This window comes from Rana temporaria, chromosome 8 (genome assembly GCF_905171775.1).
Source record: "Rana temporaria chromosome 8, aRanTem1.1, whole genome shotgun sequence".
NCBI classification, from domain to species: domain Eukaryota; kingdom Metazoa; phylum Chordata; class Amphibia; order Anura; family Ranidae; genus Rana; species Rana temporaria.
This window is the reverse complement of record NC_053496.1, coordinates 60939267-60958804: the sequence shown is the minus strand read 5'-3', so window position 1 is coordinate 60958804 and position 19538 is coordinate 60939267. Positions and strand designations below refer to the sequence as shown.

The window sequence follows — 19538 nt, the reverse complement described above, 5'->3', positions numbered from 1 at the left end:
ATTCACACAGACAGCCGTGGCCCAGCCCCGCCTTTACTCTTTCATCATTGGTTCACTGGCTGTGATTGACAGCAGCTAAAGCTAAAGGTTCCCACTGCTGCCTCAGCCAATGAGGAGTCAGAGTTCCCAGAGAGCCGAGGCTGCTGTGCACATCGCTAGATCACTATGGAGCTCAGGTAAGTATTAGGGGGGCTTCTGTACAGAGAATGTTTTTTACAACCACTTTAAAGCAGAACTTTTTCCCATACCAGCTTGATAACAATTAATGTTCTTAAACGAAGAGCATGCATTCCACATGAATAATTATGCTACTATTAGTGCATGTTTTGCTCCTGTTTCTTCTTGCTGGAGGCCACCATTTTGTTAAAGCCGAAAGCAGTCACTTTCTTACTGAGAACTCTCCCCTGTTTCCTTAGTCTCAAAAACAATATGTCACTTTCTGTAATTAAAAATGTCTGCGTTTCCAGCCTTGATTGTATGTACTGGCTCAGCTAAAAAGCAAGGCTGACAGAAGTTTGAGGGCTCATGCCCAATGCAGCTATTAAACATCTGTCTGACTCTATTTCTGCCTTTAATAGCCCTTTATGTTAGGTTATCTGTCCATTCGCACATTTAGGGGCAGAAATCTAAACGCACCAAAACCACTTTGAGAAGAGGAGTGTTTGGGCCGTAAAACCGCCTAGCGCTCCTAAACGCATGTAAACCCACCTAAACGCCAGGCACGTTTAGTCCTTGAATAGCCATAATAAATTATCTGGCCAACATGCCTAAGGCCCCTTTCAGAGGCGCATTGCCGGCGGTATAGCTGCGGTGTCCCATTGTTTTCAATGGGGAGGAGCGGTAAACAAACTCCTTCACCGCTCCAAAGATGCGGCTAGCAGGACTTTTGGAGCCGTCCTGCTAGCGCACCGCCTCAGTGTGAAAGCCCTCTGGCTTTTAGATTGAGACTGCAGGGCAGGAGTTTTTCAGGCGGTATTTATGTGCTATTTTTAGCACTAAACCGCCTGAAAATCTGAAAAAGTTCTGCCTATGCTGAGGGAGAAAGGAGAGAATATTAAGGAGATCAGATAAGATGCTATCCTTATAAGTTTACCTCTTTTGTGTCTCCCTGGCAACAGAGTTTGTCCAAGCACCTCTTTTCTTTTCTCTCTGCCCAATCTGTTCCCTTGACACAGTCTGTGTCATATCTGTTGTTCTTTCCCCTTTCTCAGCAGCAGGAATTCGGATATGCGCTGCGCTAATCACAGGCAGGGAGACATTGTCCCGATGCGTGGCTGCAGAGATCGGGAAATGTCTCCCTGCCTGTGATTAGCGCAGCGCAGTGACGACTTCCTGGAGTGTGCGAACACGCCGGAGCTCATCCCTAATCCGTGCCACCTATCATTGCCCATAAGTGCCAACTATCAGTCTTGCTTATCAGTGCCAATCAGCACGGCAGATTAGCGCCCATCAGTGCCACCTCATTAGCACACATCAGTGAATGAGAAAACTTTTTTTACAAAACTAAGAAATTAACTTAGAAACTAAGAAATACTTAATTTTTTCAAAATTTTCTCTTTTCTTTTTTTCGTTTTTTTTGCTAAATAGAAAACCCAGCGGCGATTAAATACCACCAAAAGAAAGCTCTATTTGTGTGAAAAACAATAATAAAAATGTCATATGGGTACAGCGTTGCATGACCGCGCAATTGTCATTCAACGTGTGACAGCGCTGAAAGCTGAAAATTGGCCTGAGCATGAAGGGGGTAAAAGTGCCCTGTATTGAAGTGGTTAAGCCCTGTTTTGGGTTGACATACAGGATTTTTGGCTGAGCCAATCACAAGCCCACTAGTGCTATCAAATTAAAGGAGTGGAAGTGAGTGACATGTTATGTATTTTCTTTTCTCTCAGTGGCTGAACAGAGGGGTACTGGTGTGAAGGAAGGGTGAGTATGTGCCGCTGGGGGTGGGGCTATTTAATGTTACCTGCACAGGCAAAACACAGGTCTGACTGTAAAGAACACTCTAGGAAAGGTAAATGGTGTAATGGAATATTCAGTAAATTATTCCTGTTCAAGTTTATGATTCTGATTATGTATTGGTTTTAATGGTAATGTTTGCCATTGCTGGCTCCATGTGAATGGAATTGCTATTCCATAAAAAAGGGTTGCGTTCAAATTCAGGTTGCCTACATTAAGCATTCTGTCCATAACCGTCTTCTGTGTCCTGGAATTTATTGGCGTATTGGTCTTTTTTTTGTAGGCAAATCGGAGTGGCCTATTTGACAGCTACCAGCACTGCGCTGGCTACAGCAGTGGGGCTTAACCTGTATACCAAGGTATGGACAACGCCATTTCTATGTGTGTTTTTTTTTCAGCAACACAGACTTAATATAGCTGAAACATTCAATGGAAATTGGGGTTAAAGGAAAGCAAAGGCAATTGCTTTTCCAGATAAATACAACTAAAACTTTTCGCATACTGTTCAAAGTTTTGATATTGTATTGAAGGACTGCTGTATGTATGTATGTATGTATGTATGTATGTGTGTGTTATATATAGGGGAAGATCTGAAATGAGGGGAAGCTCTGCTGATTTTATCATCCAATCATGTGCAAGCTAAAATTATTTTTATTTTCCTTTCATGTCCCCCTAGTATTTACAGCGAGTGCACTAGGCACAGTGTGTGTGTGTGTGTGTGTGTGTGTGTGTGTGTGTGTGTGTGTGTGTGTGTGTATGTATGTGTGTATGTATATGTGTGTGTGTATATATATATATATATATATATATATATATATATATATATATATATATATATATATATTCTCAAAGTATATTGTTAATTGGGTAAATGTGAAATGCATATAAATACTTCCTTTTTAATACTAAGAGCCAGTAGGTATAGCACTAGGTTACTGCTGTACATAGATCTGAATATAAGGAGTAGAGCTGGGCGATTTTGGCCCCCAAAAAATCAGCGATTTAAAAAAAAAAACTTGATTCACGATTCGAATAACGTTTTTTTTTTGATAGACACCTCGCTGGTCCTAAGTTTTTAGGCGAGGCCGTGGCTTCAGCCTAGTCCGCCGCGATCCTGGGAAAAGGCAGCAGTCTAGGCCGAAGCCGCGGCCTCGCCTAAAAAAATCCTGCTCCACAGAGCGCCAGTCCTATGAAAAAAAAAAATCGCTTTGGTCAAAATCTGAATAGATTTGCCCTCGCAACACGATTCAAATCGATTTTTTCCCCAGCCCTAATAAGGAGCTTGTGTTAAGCTAGTCATACCCTCTTAGATTTCTTTAATTAAGCCAGTGGACTGAACAAGAAGAAGTTACTAGATTCCTCCTTTCACTTTAGACAGCATGTATAGTGGGACCTGCACCGCTGGCTATTGTATTTAGACAGCTGAACCTCCCGTGTCATAGAAGCAGTACAGTGGCTATATCTGATAGGATGCAGTCACTGTTTGGCCAACAATTTTCTATCTGCCCAATAGGGTCACTCACTGCTTAAATTGCAACTGATTTAGCTGAAATTCAAGCTACATATTCACACGAATGAGGACAGAGAGAAGAGTCAAACTGGCCAAATGTTGGGAGAGCCAGTTCAGTAAAAACCAGCCGACATTCAGCCCGTGTTTATGTCAGCCGGTTTCTGTTGGACCAGAATGCTGGAAAACCAGCAGCCAACCGATTCCCGATCAGCGCTCACAGCCAATGGCAGGGACCACTGACCGGAGTGTTCTGGTGGGGCGTCGTTCCGGTGGCAGAACGCAACATCTCAGCGGGGATGAGATCGCTGTACTCAAGTTGGACTGCTAATACAGTGGTTCCGAATGGAGCAGTCTTTTTGGTTGGTTGGAAAAAAAAAAACTATTATGCCACATACATGCGATCGGACATTCCGACAACAAAACCGTGAATTTTTTCCAGACGAATGTTGGTTCAAACTTGTCTTGCATACATGCGGTCGCACAAATGTTGTCGGAAATTCCGATCGCCAAGGATGCGGTGACATACAACACGTACGACGGCACTATTAAAGGGAAAGTTCAATACCAGTCGTGTTCGTGGAAGTTTGAGAGACGATTCGCGCTTTATAGCCTCGTGCTTTTCAGTCTGTTACAGCGTGACGAATGTGCTATCTCCATTACAAACGCTAGTTTTACCAGACCGAGCGCTTCCGTCTCGTACTTGATTCAGAGCATGCGTGGAACTTTGTGCGTCGGAATTGGCTACACACGGAATTCACGAGAACAGATTTTGTTGTTGGAAAATTTGAGAACCAGCTCTCAAATTTTTGTTGTTGGAAATTCCGACAGAAAATTTCGATGGAGCCTACACACGGTCCGAATTTTCGACAAAAGGCTCCCTCCGAACATTTGTTGTCGGAAATTCTGATTGTGTGTATACGCGGCATTAGTGTCTACCAGGCTCTACCCCCCTTCCTTCTTCTCTGCAGATAAGGTCCTTCATGGATTTTGGTTAGATTCTGACTTCCAGAGAAGGGAGTAAGCATGGCTCGGCTTCCTTGTTGGATCATCCAGATTGAACAGTCATGTTATTTCTTGCTTCTGTGATTTAGCTTTCAAATCACATGATTGTAGCAGGAAGACCCTTCTACTAGGAAGGGTCTAGGAAGTAGGACCTTCCACTTAACAATGACTGGAAGCAGGCCCTTCCACTTAACATTGACTTTCACCAAATGTACTGCTTTGGCATATCTCAATATTTATAGGGCAAGATCATGTAAAGATCTACCGTAAGGTTTGCTAAAACCTTGCAATGTGTATACTTGACAGGATTTTTTTTCATATTAACAAAATTGATATTGCATTATAATGTATAGCTGAAGCTGTATTACTTTACTGTAAATTAAAGATTGTTAAGAATTAACATTATATGAACCTGTTCACTCATACTACAGATATAAAATCCCAGCTCCATTCAAAGCTTTTGCTTTGACTGAGTAGGCACAGGGGTACAGCTGTCTGTACCCCCGATTGCAGAGATTTACCCTTGCATCTTGCCCCAGAGAGAGGATTACGCCAGAGTAGGAAGTAAGGGAATATCTCCCCAATGTGGACATACCAATAAGAAATAAACTAGATGGGATAAATCTTCTCCACTTTATACAAAAAAAACTTAATTAACATTAACATGCGAAAAAATAAAAGCCCATAACCCCAATCGCATTCTGCGATCCACCAATCAAAACCTCCTCCAGATACCCAAAGCCAGATACAAGTCCAAAGGAGATCGAAGATTTGCAGTCCAAGGACCCCGCCTGTGGAATGCACTACCAACCACCATCCGACTGGAGTCGGACCACTTGGCCTTCAGGAGAAAGATTAAAACCCATCTCTTCTGAGGTTAAGGGGTTCCTTACCCATGAAATGGATACAGCGCCCAGAGGCGATTCAGTTTGCATGTGTTGCGCTTTACAAGTCTCTCACTCACTCGCTCACTCATTAAGGGGATTATTTCACCTTTTCAGAAAAAATGAAAGTGTGAACGTACACCCTCCTTACCCCCACACAGTCCCCACTGTACTCATCTCTGTGGGTGGTCTGTCTGTGCTGGAGCACTAGGTCCAGCAGTCTGTGATGGGGTGGGGGGTCTGTAGTGGAGTGGGGGGTCTGTGATAGGTCTGTGGTGGGTTGGGGGTCTGTGATAGAGGGATCTGTGATGGAGGGGGGTCTGTGGTGGAGAGGATCTGTGATGGGGGTGGTGGGTATGTGATGGAGGGGTCTGTAATGGAGGGGGTCCTTTAAAAGGACACGCTGTGACGTGACAGTCTGTAATGGGTTGGGGGGTCTCTGATGGGGGACTGTGATGTAAAAGGAAGGGATGTGCTTTTAAGGGGGGACTGAGGGCACTGATGTAAGGGCTTGTTCACACTTGTGCAGAGATCTGTTTTTTCTGCTCTAGAAATGCACAGGTATCTACAAGGGCAATAGAAAACAATCATGACATGCACGGGAGGCTGTGATGTGTAGGATCTAAGTCCTCACCAATATGACACTCCGACCTCCGATAGAAGAAAATTTACTGACCGGACCCCCGTGAATTTTATTTCAGTGCCCCTGCTATAGAGAATATATGAACGTAATGTGTCGGTAAAAACACGGTTATAGGTTTACTTTCCGGCTTTTATCTATTTTAACCAGTAACCACATAAGATGTCTATGTAGTCAGTTTGTCAGCTAGAAAAGTCTTCATCTCCGTAATGCATTAATAGTCTCTATTCATGAAACTGCAGAGCTGGCAAAAAATAACACCTACATTAATGTTTTACATCGACCACGTGTTTCCGACCACTTAAAGGATCACTAATCCTTAAACACAGGTTGGTTTATGTAAAGAGCTGCAAGGTAACCTGTGAAATTTGTAAATGAAGGTTGCAGATTTCCTGTTAGCCATTAAACATCACTGCTGCAGAAAATTTCTGAGAACCCAGGACTGCGGGAGAAAATTGGTCGGCCAAAATGCAGAGACAATATAAACGTAGCGTTCTGTTATTTATATAAAAAAAAAAGGTTTGCTACGCGTTCTTTGTATAATTCGTAAAATCCTCCCTCTACTGGTTAGACAAGGAACTGCGCTAATATAAATCCCCAACTCCTTCTGTGTGCATCTGTTATATGGTACAAAGGGTCACAAGTCTAAATCTGATACAGGTGTGGGTGAAAATGTTGTTTTTGGCAGACCCGGATTACAGAAAAAAAAATATGATAAATCCATTGCTAAATATATGCTGTCAGATTGAATAGAGGAGCCTGGTTCAGCCTGCCCCTAGCTTAATAAATCATCAAGCCCCAAATGATTTGACTTGGGTGTATACTGTACTAAAGGCCGTATAATGAGTTTAAGGGTGGTTTTGTTATCGCCAGATGTACACTGAGGGGGTTATTTACGAAAGGCAAATCCACTTTGCACTACAAGTGAAATTGCACTGAAAGTGCACTTGCAAGTGCAGTAGCTGTAAATCTGAGGGGTAGATCTACAATGAGGGGAAGCTCTGCTGATTTTTTTTTATCCAATCACGTGCGTGCAAGCTAAAATGCTGTTTTTTATTTTCCTTGCATGTCCCCCTCGGATCTACAGCGACTGCACTTCCAAGTGCAATTTTAAGTGCACTTTGCACTTGTAGTGCAAAGTGGATTTGCCTTTCGTAAATAACCCCCTGAATGTCACTCCCAATGCACTATTCATTGAATAGTAGTGCGCCACCATGTGGTGTGCTGTGTCGGGTCTGTTTTTCAGTGCCATAGGGTGTGTTGGCACCCCAAACCCAATATAGTGCATGTTAATGTTTGTGGTAATGCACCACTGCACTCATATGCAGATATGTGCACGGGCAGCACAGTGCTTTTAGTAGTAGTTGGCATATCTGCCTTGCAGCACTGGGGTCCTCAGTTCAAATCGTTTTTAGGACACTATCTGGATAGAGTTTGCATGTTCTCCCTGCACTTGTGTGGATTTCCTCTGGCTACTCTGGTTTCCTCCAACACTCCACAGACATGCTGGTAGGTTAACTGGCTCCTGTATATATTTGCCTCCGGTATGAGCGTGTGCGTGTATGTATGAATGTGAGATAGGGACCTTAGATTTTAGGCTTCTTGAGAGCAGGGACTGATGTGAATATAGTATATTCAAAGCACAGCATAAATTGTCAGCAATAAATATACACCTTTAATAAATAAGTAATAGTGGGTCCTTGGGTATTCAAAAAAAGCTGTTTCCTCTAATGCTTTTTTAAAACCTTCTCTTTCTTTATGTGAACTATTAAGGGTGCCTAAAAATATTTAAATAGTTTATGTTTAAAATATCAGTATTGATTAAAGCTAAAGGGAGGAAAGGAGAAATGACCTCTATTGTTCCTAGAATTTGATGCACAGTGGCTTTGCCATGTAGCCTTGTATAGTAAATACTTCACATAGTACACATTTTATATTAAAGACATTTATTCATGGACTAAGGCATGTGTATTTTTTTCTACAAGTTTCTCAGGTCATTGTGCGCTTCTTCAGGAAAGATTAAATCTTTCTCACCGGGTGCACTACATCAATGTTACTTTTACATGATTATATTCAGATAAGCTGTTCACACATACCACAAAGCCATATGGGGACTCCAACAAAGGGCATAACATATCTGATATGCTCATTGTACCCAGGTCGATCGACGGATTGACTTGAGTACAATCAGCCTGCACTTACATGGTTAGAATCTCGGCCTGTTCATTAGGGATTCATGTTTATGGTCGGCTTTAGGCATTGGGTTGATTTACTAAAAGAAAATAGACTGTGCACTTTGCAAGTACAGTTGCACTCATTTTCCCCAGAGCCTAATCAATGTGGTAAAGCTTCACTTGGTAAAGAATACCCAATCAAGTGCAAGGAAATAAAGAAAACTGCATTTTTGCTTGCACATAATAGAAATGGTGTAAAGTGAATAGTGGAAATCAGCAGAGCTTCAGCACATTCACTAAGCTCTGGGGAAAATGAGTGCAACTGTACTTGCAAAGTGCACAGTCTGCCTTTTTGTAAAGGCTCCCCATTGACTACTCCACTGATGCAGGGCTGGTGCAAGGATTTTTGAGACCCTAGGCTAAAACCTCATTTTGCCATGCCCCATTGGCTCCTCCCCTGACTCCACTCCCTTTTCCCTGCCCATATAAACCCCACCTTTGTAATGAAGCGCCCATCAAATGCAGTCTCGCCAGCGTCCATCAAATGCAGCCTCACCAGCGCCCATCAAATGCAGCCTCACCAGCGCCCATCAAATGCAGCCTCACCAGCGCCCATCAAATGCAGCCTCACCAGCATCCATCAAATGCAGCCTCACCAGCGTCCATCAAATGCTGCCTCACCAGCGTCCATCAAATGCTGCCTCACCAGCGCCCATCAAATGCAGCCTCACCAGCGCCCATCAAATGCTGCCTCACCAGCGCCCATCAAATGCAGCCTCACCAGCATCCATCAAATGCAGCCTCACCAGCGTCCATCAAATGCTGCCTCACCAGCGTCCATCAAATGCTGCCTCACCAGCGCCCATCAAATGTAGCCTCATCAGCGCCCATCAAATGCAACCTCACCAGCGCCCATCAAATGCAACCTCATCAGCACCCATCAAATGCAGCCTCATCAGTGCCCATCAAATGCAACCTCACCAGCGTCCATCAAATGCTGCCTCACCAGCGTCCATCAAATGCTTCCTCACCAGCGTCCATCAAATGCAGCCTCACCAGCGTCCATCAAATGCTGCCTCACCAGCGTCCATCAAATGCTGCCTCACCAGCGTCCATCAAATGCAGCCTCACCAGCGTCCATCAAATGCAGCCTCACCAGCGGCCATCAAATGCAGCCTCACCAGCGGCCATCAAATGCAGCCTCACCAGCGGCCATCAAAAGCAGCCTCACCAGCGGCCATCAAATGCAGCCTCACCAGCGGCCATCAAATGGAGCCTCACCAGCGCCCATCAAATGGAGCCTCACCAGCGCCCATCAAATGCAGCCTCACCAGCGCCCATCAAATGAAGGCTCGCCAGCGCCCATTAAATGTAGGCTCGCCAGCGCCCATCAATGCAGCCTCACCAGTGCCAATCAATGAATGTTTGCTTGCTTGCATTTATTCAGGACACAGTCCTCCGCCGCTGACACTATGTGTGAATGGAGCGGCGGCTGCCTGCTGATGCTGAGACTTGCTGCAGAGAGAAAAGAGTAGGAACACCTGTGGCCGGGCGCCCTAGGAGTTTGCCTAGTGGTAGCACCGGCCCTGCACTGATGCGGGGGGCCTTTTTGCTCTCACTGGTCATAGCCAGCCCCCCCCTAAAGTCTGTAAACTGGTCCCTTGGTTTAGAACGTTTGGAGATCTCGTTCTAATGAACCATCAGGGATTTTAGCTTTTAAGCTGCATATCCTGCATTGCTCATAGCTGATGTTGTTTTTCCCCCCCAATATATCACTGGATGTTCCCTGATAGGCTGTCATGTGGCAGACAGCTTCGGGAGGCTGCATTTTGTATGGGTATACCTATCATACTGTCACTGAAGCATCTGTACAGATGTTAAGAAAGGCTCTTTTTTAGGTAGGATGGGGTTGGAGGACATAAAAAGAACAATGCATATGTTGTATTTGCCATGCCTGTTGTATTCTTGCAGCAGCAGGATAGGATAAGAAGCTGCCTGGTTATCAAAGAAGATAAGCCTACATTTGTGATTGTAACCAAGCTTTGCTGCACTCTATGGTGCCATCATTTATATAAACTGGCATGACTCAACACTTTGGAGACCAATTGCAGGATATTAATATGCTACTGTGAACTTTGCCATTTTATTAAAAGGGGATTTATTGAGGCAGAACATCCCACAGGACCCTTGTAGGCCCATAGATGTTTCAAAACACCAGTCTTTCTGTTTTTCGATTGTGTGACAATAATTTGTGTAAAATGAGGGCAATATGTTCATTTCACATGACAATCTAATGAATTTTCCTCCTTTTTTTATTTTTGTCCCCACCTATGACCTAGAAATAATACATTTAAAGTGGAAGTAAACCCTACTATTGTTTTTAGCCAAGGAAGCTGCCATCTTGGCCTCTGTTTAATCTGCAACTGCCATATTGCTGCACATCTGATCCATTATGACACCGGTCATTGGCTGGTTTGACAGTGTGGTTGAGAGCACAATCAATGTGACAGCTAGCATTTCCGGCATGCCGGGAATGTTAACTGTTTTTTGAAACTATAAAATAGAAGGGTTTACTTCCACTTTAAGGAGAATAAAAACTTTAGTTTTGGATACAGTACAGAATGGAGAAAATTCTTGTTCACGTTTGCTGTCTTTGTCCCTTTTATGTTTTTTTTTTTTTTGTTACTTTCTTCTTCTAAACCCCAAGAAAAATGATGAGGGTTAAAGGGGTTGTAAAGGTTTGTCTTTTATTTTCTAAATTGGTTCCTTTAACCACTTAAGACCCGGACCTTTAGGCAGCTAAAGAACCTGGCCAGTTTTTGCGATTCGGCACTGCGTCGCTTTAACTGACAATTGCGCGGTCGTGCGACGTGGCTCCCAAACAAAACTGGCGTCCTTTTTTCCCCACAAATAGAGCTTTCTTTTGGTGGTATTTGATCACCTCTGCGGTTTTTATTTTTTGCACTATAAACAAAAATAGAGCGACAATTTTGAAAAAATTCTATATTTTTTACTTTTTGCTAAAATAAATATCCCCCAAAAATATATTTAAACATTTTTTTTTTCCTCAGTTTAGGCCGATATGTATTCTTCTACCTATCTTTGGTTAAAAAAAATTGCAATAAGCGTTTATCGATTAGTTTGCGCAAAATTTATAGTGTTTACAAAATAGGGGATAGTTTTCTTGCATTTTTATTAATTTTTTTTTTTTTTACTACTATTGGCGGCGATCAGCGATTTTTTTTTTTTTTTTTCCGTGACTGTGACATTATGGCAGACACTTCGGACAATTTTGACACATTTTTGGGACCATTTTGTCATGGTCTTACCTATTTGCAGACTTCTCATCACTGACATGTGCTGGCAGCCATCTTGCTTCATGGGGTTCTTGTAACCTGCCTCACCCTGCGGCTCCTCCCTTCCACTGGGAGGAGCTGGCTGCTCAGCATATATATATGATGGCAGCTGCAGCATTTCCTTGCTTGGGCCTCTCGTCTGATACCTCATCTATGATCGTGCTGTTTGCTCTTGGTGACCAACCCGGCTACGGACGTTCCTTCTGGTTCCCGGCTTCGTTTTACCCCGTCTCTGGCTACAGACTCCGGCTTGGCTGACTCCCATCTCTGGCTATCGACCCTGGCTCTGTTGGACGACTCTTCTGGCGGTTTCGATCGTCAGCATGGACTTTGATCTTGCTGTTTGATTTTCAATAAAATCTCCTTATTCATTTATTTATGTTGTACGTCTGATTCATGCTTCCGTGACACATTTTCACAGCAAAAAATGCATCAAAAATGCATTGTTTACTGTGAAAATGACAATTGCAGTTTGGGAGTTAACCACAAGGGGGCGCTGAAGGGGTTAAGTGTGACCTAATTTGTGTTTCTAACTGTAGGGGGGTGTGCCTGTAGGTGTGACGTCATTGATTGTGTTTTTCCTATAAAAGGGATGGCATGATCAATGACGGCGCCACAGTGAAGAACGGGGAAGCTGTGTTTACACACAGCTCTCCCTGTTCTTCAGCTCCGGGGACCGATCGTGGGACTCCAGCGACGATTGGGTCCGCTGGTCACAGGGCTTCGGACCGGGTCGCAGGCGCGCGCCCGCGACTGGGCACTTAAAGAGGACGTACCTGTACGTGCTTGTGCCCAGCCATGACATTCTGCCGACGTGTATGTGCAGGAGGTGGTCCTTAAGTGGTTAAGCTAGTGCATTGTTGGTTCACTTACCTTTTCCTTCGATTTCCCTTATTAATGTTTTTTTTTTTTTAATTTCTTACTTCCTGTTTCTCCTAAGTAAGCTTTCCACCATCATCCGAGCGGTGGAAAGTCATTTAGAACACCTTACTGAGGAGAAACAGGAAGTGAGAAATTCAGACAAAGAAAACAAAGAAAAAAAACATTTAGAAGGGAAATTGAAGGAAAAGGTAAGTGAACCAACAATGCACTAGCTTAAAGGAACCTATTTAGAAAATAAAAATCAAACCTTTAAAACCCCTTTAATCTCCCCAGTGAAAACACAGACAGCAATGGAAACCTGACAGGGTTTTTACACTCGCCTACTATAGCCAAACCTTTAACATGTTGGCTTTTAGCTATACTATTTTAACGCTATATTGATATGTAGGCATACAGCCTTACTGGGCCTGTAGGTGTTTTCATACATATGCAAATGATGTACTACTAGGGGTATTATCTGAAACCATTCATGAAATATGCTAACATGCGAATTCAATAATATTCCAGAAAGCTCCGCCGCTGATTGCTCGTTGGGTTCCTTTTGCTGCTGTTGCTGCTGCCAACTGTGTCAACATTCCTATGATGAGACAGCAGTAAGTTCACTGTATTATTGCGTTGTTAAAACAAATCAATTTTATGAAAATTTTACTTATATTGCTCTCAAATCATTTTTTTTTTCTTTTGCCTGTTACCATAACATTTTATTGTGTATAAGAGTTTGACAACACAAATCCAACTGTCATTTGCTACCTCAATGAGGAGTACATCAAACTCTCTTCCACAATGTCCCTTAGTCTTCCACAATATGCTGTCCCCTTCCTACAGTTCCCCTATAGTTTTCCACATTGTCACTTAGGGGTAGATTCACTATAACTGGTACACTCAGAATCTGGTGCATGGTAGTACATCAGTTTCTAACCTCAGCTTGTTCAATTAAGCTTTGGCAATTAAACCTGGAAGCTGATTGGTTTCTATGCAAAAGCAAGCCTGATTTTAAACCCTCTAGAGCAGAGGTCTCAAACTGGTGGCCCTCCAGCTGTTGTCAAACTACAATTACCATGAGGCATTGCAAGGCTGACAGTTCCAAGCATGACTTCCACAGGCAGAAGCATGATGGGACTTGTAGTTTTGCGTCAGCTGGAGGGCTGCCAGTTTCAGACCCCTGCTCTAGAGCAAGGGTCTCCAAACTATGGCTCTATAGTTGTTCCCAAAATACAATTTCCATCATGCCTGTGAATGTCTGCGAGATCCCTGCTCTAGAGCATCCCTTGGTCCTCTACAATCTACCTTTCCATAATGTCTCTCAGCCTTCCACAATATCCCCTAGTTTTCAACAGTATAACTTTTCAAATTGTCCATTAGCTGTGCATAATGTCCTTAGGGCCTTACTGATCCGCCTCCGTGTGTCCGTAAGCTCAGCGGGGATCGCTCCGTAAATCCCCGCTGAGCCGGCGGCTGACAGGGCGGTCCCCGCACACTGTGCAGGGACCGCCCTGTCTTTTCTCCGCTCTCCCCTATGGGGGGATCGGATGAACACGGACCGTATGTCCGTGTTCATCCGATCCGATCCGCAGACGGAAGAAAAAATAGGGTTTTCTTCCGTCCGCAAAATCGGATCTTTGCGAAGGCGGGTGATTACGGGTGTCAGCGTATGTTTATCCGCTGACACCCGCAATCACATAGGGACCAATGTATGTCCCTTTTTCATCCGCAAACGGATGGATGAAAAAGCGGACATACGGTCCGCCTGTCTGAAAGGGGCCTTAGTCTTTAAATAATGTCAGGATGGAGAGCAGAGAAAGGGCCAGTAAACTGCTATTTACCGACCCATTCCTTGTCTGAATAGACAATTGGTGCTTGTTCCGATCACTGACTGTTCATTCATAATTGAAGCATAGTAAACTGTGTAGAGTATGATTCAGTTTTTTAAATAAATGGGAAGCTTTGTACAGAACTATTCTTGTCTATTCATTCTGTGCAGCTAAAGCCCCATACACAATATTAGATTTTCTGCAGATTTATGTCTTCAGATTTACCAAAACCATGTAGTGCAAGGGCCTGCCTGAATGCATACAAATTGAAACGCTTAAGGGTTGACCTCAAATTATATGTTTTTGGTAAATCTGAAGACAAAAATCTGCAGAAAATCTTATATAGCCAGATTCAGAGAGAGTTACACCGGCGTATCAGTAGATATGCCGTCGTTACTCTGAATCTGCGCCGTCGTAAATTTAAGTGTATTCTCAAATTGAGATGCACTTAAATCTAGCTAAGATACGACCTCGGGCGCCGTCGTATCTTAGCTGTCTATTTAGGCCGGCCGCTAGGGGTGTGTACGCTGATTTACGCCTAGAATGCGTAAATCAGCGAGATACGCCTATTCACGAACGTACGCCTGGCCGTCGCAGTAAAGATACGCCGTTTACCTAAGCCGTTTTCAGGCCTAAAGATATTCCACCAAAAAGATGGCGCAGCCAATGTTAAGTATGGACGTCGGACCCGCGTCAAATTTTAAATTTTTTACGTCGTTTGCGTAAGTCGTCCGTGAATGGGGCTGGGCGTAATAAAAAACGTCAATCGTGTCGGGTCACGATTCATTAGCATAAAACACGCCCACCTCTTCACATTTGGAACTAGGCGCGCTTAGGCTGGCACATTTACGCTACGCCGCCGTAACTTAGGACGCAAGTGCTTTGTGAATACAGCACTTGCCTCTCTAACTTACGGCGGCGTAGCGTATATGAGATATGCTACGCCTGCCTAACGTTAGGCTCATCTACCTGAATCCAGCTAATAGTGTGGAGATTAAAGGCTGTGTCCTCAATCTCCTTTCTCAGTCTCAAAGGTGGAACATCAGATGTCTGTTTAGACCCCTAATATCTCACCAAAGCCCTCCTGAAAAATGTGAAAAAATTATTAAAATATATTGTAAAAAAATAAAATATTTTGGTAAAAACAAAACTAGTGACACAAGTGATAGAACTACTGGGGTCACAGAGGTTGCACTTGCGATCGGGCCCTGGCGTTCCGTCCCTGGGCTCGGAGGGAAGTGCCCCGGTCGGGCCCTTCATGGTCTCTTGCATCGCGTCCCTGGAGGTTCTAGTTACACCTCTGATAACTTCGCACAGTATTCATTAGTCTTTCACAATGGAACTTTCCATAATGTTTCCCACGCTTCTACAATATATTCTTCCGTCACTCTTCTACGGTATATCCATCCACAGTGTCCCTTATTCTTTCACAAAGTCCTTTAGTCTTTTACAGTATAACCTTCCACAATATCTCTTAACTTTCCACAGTGTCCATTAGTCTTCCACAATACAACCTTTCACAGTACCCCTTAGCATTCCAATGTCCCTTTGTTCTCCCCAATATAACCGTCTACAATGTCTACTAGTCTTCTCAAAGGTCTGTAGGTACTGTTCAAACCTGTAAGTGCATTTTGTTTATTGAAGTGCTCTTATCACTTTTTTTGCTGCGTGCTTTTCAGGGAACTAATTAATGGAATTGCTGTTACTGATGAAAATGACAATAAGCTGGGACACTCAAAAGTAAGTCAATCCTGTTAAAATATTTATTAAGAGTACATCTAAATACATTACAACAGCAACCAAGTTATTGTAATGGACTAAGCTTTTTATGTGATTCCAGCTCCATCCCCATTACTTTGCTGTTATCCCGAGTGATTACGGGATGAGGGCACACTGGGTTTTACAGGAAACCTGTACAGAAGGTACGGAGCGTGCCATTGCTAACCTGTCATGCTAAAAATGCCCATTGTCTGTCTGTCATGCTGGTGCAATTCCTTAACTACTTTGAGTCGCTGGCCCAAAACTATCATTACAGTTAATACTTCGGACTTCACCATGTCTGTTCTGTCTGTGTCTTCTAAAGTATTGAAGCCAGATATAGGCAGGTAACTATTATCTTCCCATGTTGTGATATACAGTGAGGGGAAAAAAGTATTTGATCCTCTGCCGATTTTGTACGTTTGCCCACTGACAAAGAAATGATCAGTCTATAATTTTAATGGTAGGTTTATTTTGACAGCGAGAGACAGAAAAACAATAATAATATCCAGGAAAGCGCACTTCAAAAAAAAATTCTAAATTGATTTGCATTTTAATGAGTGAAATAAGTATTGGACCCCTTCGCAAAACATGACTTAGTACTTTGTGACGTTTCTTGTAGTTGGCCACCAGGTTTGCACGCATCTCAGGAGGGATTTTGTTGCAGATCTTCTCCAAGTCATTAAGGTTTTGAGGCTGACATTTGGTAACATTCAGCTCCCTCTACATATTTTTTATAGGATTAAAGTCTGGAGACTGGCTAGGTCACTCAAGGACCTTAATGTGCTTCTTCTTGAACTCGTTTGTTGCATTGGCCATGTGTTTTGGGTCATTGTCATGCTGGAATACCCATTCACGACCCATTTTCAATGCCCTGGCTGAGGAAGGAGGTTCTCAAAAAGATTTGACGGTACAGGGTCCCATCCATTGTTCCTTTGATGCAGTGTAGTTGTCCTGTCCCCTTAGCAGAAAAACACCCACAAAGCATAATGTTTGCACCTCCATGTTTGACGGTGGGGATGGTGTTCTTGGGGTCATAGAGAGCATTTCTCCTCCTCCAAACATGGCGAGTTGAGCTGATGCTAAAGAGCTTTATTTTGGTCTCATCTGACCACAACACCTTCACCCAGTTCATCTCTGAATCATTCAGATGTTCATTAGTAAACTTCAGACGAGCCTGTACAGGCCTTCACGGTGTAGTGTGTTACCAATTGTTTGCTTGGTGACTATGGTCTCAGTTGGCTTGAGATCATTGACAAGATTCTCCTGTGTAGTTCTGGTCTGATTCCTCACCGTTCTCATGATCATTGAAACTTCACAAGGTGAACGCTTGCATGGAGCCCCAGGCCAAGGGAGATTGACGGTTATTTGGTGTTTCTTCTATTTGCGAATAATTGCACCAACTGTTGTCACCCTCTCACCAAGCTGCTTGGTGATGGTCTTGTAGCCCATTCAAGCCTTGTGTTGGTGATGGTCTTGTAGCCCATTCAAGCCTTGTGTTGGTGATGGTCTTGTAGCCCATTCAAGCCTTGTGTTGGTGATGGTCTTGTAGCCCATTCAAGCTTTGTGTAAGTCTACAATCTTGTCCCTGACATCCTTGGACAGCTCTTTGATCTTGGCCATGGTGGAGAGATTGGAATCTGATTGACCACTTCTGTGGACAGGTATCTTTTGTAAAGGTAACAAGCTGAGATTAGGAGGACTCCCTTTAACTGCTTCTGGAGCGCTCCACGTACGTTTACTGCAGTAGGGCGTACCTGTACGTGATCTCGCACATGCGGTTTAGGGGGCGTGTGCCACTTCCGCTGTTGATAAACACAGCGGGAGGCAATCAGCGGGTTTGGCAGCCGCAATGGCCGCTGCGACATGCTGATTGTTCACAGGAGAGACAGAGCAGCAGTGTGCCGATGTAAACAAAGCACACCACTGTCAGGGAGGAAAAGAGAGAGATCGTATTTCAGCTAAGCTGAATCACAATCTCTTTTGCTTCAGCGATTCCACTCCCCCCACAGTTAGAACACCTCCCAGGGAACACATTTAACCCCTTGATTGCCCTTGTAGTTGACCCCTTCCCTGCCAGTGTCATTTATAAAGGGATCCTTGCATTTTTATTAGCACTGATCACTGTATTGATGACACTGGTCCCCAAAAAGTGTCACTTAGGGTCAGATTTGTCCGCCACAACGTCGCAGTCCTGCCAAAAATCGCCGCCATTACCAGTTTAAAGTCCCTAAATAAATTTCCTATTTTGTAGACACTATAACTTTTGTGCAAACCAATCAATATAGGCTTATTGGTATTTTTTAACCAAAAATATGTAGCAGAATACATATTGCCCTAAATTTGTGAAGAAATTAGTTTTTTTTTTTGCATTTTTTTTAATTGGATGTGTATTATTGCAGAAAGTAAAAAATATACACATATATTTTTTCAAAATTGTTGGTCTTTTTTTGTTTATAGCGTAAAAAATAAAAACCGCAGAGGTGATTAAATACCACCAAAAGAAAGCTTTATTTGTTTGGAAAAAAGAACATACATTTTATTTGGGTACAGTGTCGCACAACCGCGCAATTGTCAGTTAAAGCGGCGCAGTGCTGTATCGCAAAAAATGGCCTGGTCAGGGAGTGGGTAAAACCTTCCAGGGCTAAAGTGATTAAGAGAGTGCTCACAATCTCAGCTCGTTACCTGTATAGAATTCACCCTAGGAGCCAGAAATCTTGCTGGTTGATAAGGGATAAAATACTCATTTCACTCCATTAAAAGGCAAATCAATTAAACTTTTTTGAAATGCGTTTTTTTGGATATTTTTGTTATTCTGTCTCTCGCTGTTAAATATACATACCATTAAAATTATAGACTGATCATTTCTTTATGAGTGGGCAAACGTACAAAATCAACAGGGGATTAAATACTTTTTTCCTCACTGTAGCTCGTAGTAGTTGGTCACATCATGTGAGTTGTGAATCATCTTTAACATTACCAAACAAGCCGAATGGGATTAACTGCTACTAGCTGTGGGAAAAATGTCACCTTTTTCTTTTCCATAATTTTTTAGAACATTAGGCTTCATTTACAAGGATAAGGATCGTTATTTTCCAAAAATTTGATTATTTCAGCTGACTCCAATGAGAGCTGAAAATGTCAGTCAGATGGTTGAAGATGAACATACTTACCCTTGTCTTAATGCTGATTTTAGCCTTTTGAGCCTTCAACGAGGACATTTTTACTAGCCTGTGCAGCATAATTTTAATATTGCCCAAGAGCTCATACACACAGGCATTCATAAGATACGTATTTCTTCAAGAAGATGGTAAAGTCTCTGTACTTTACAGATCTATTCCGTTTTTTTCGAATACATTTTTCTGCTTACATGTGTTTTTTATGTAAGTAAAATGTCAAAGTGCCTTTTAAAAGCAGGAAGTGGTGGAGAGGACAAGACCTGAAACCTGGTAAAAGTAAAATGTACAACAAGTGGCTTTCCTTTTTGATTGTATCTTGCAAATGCCTGTGTATATGTACCCTAAAATAACTGCACCTTTTAATACCATTGCTTCTTTATATGATG

General features: G+C 43.0%; 1 protein-coding gene across 1 annotated transcript in view; it reads left to right on the top strand.

Moving 5' to 3' along the window:
- The window catches only part of SFXN2 (sideroflexin 2), a 98762-nt gene that overhangs the window by 61703 nt on the left and 17521 nt on the right, over nt 1-19538 (top strand). The window contains exons 5-7 of the mRNA XM_040361883.1: nt 2240-2315; nt 12912-12997; nt 15895-15955. Coding sequence (XP_040217817.1) covers nt 2240-2315; nt 12912-12997; nt 15895-15955 — 223 coding nt within the window. The remainder of the gene's footprint in view (nt 1-2239; nt 2316-12911; nt 12998-15894; nt 15956-19538) is intronic.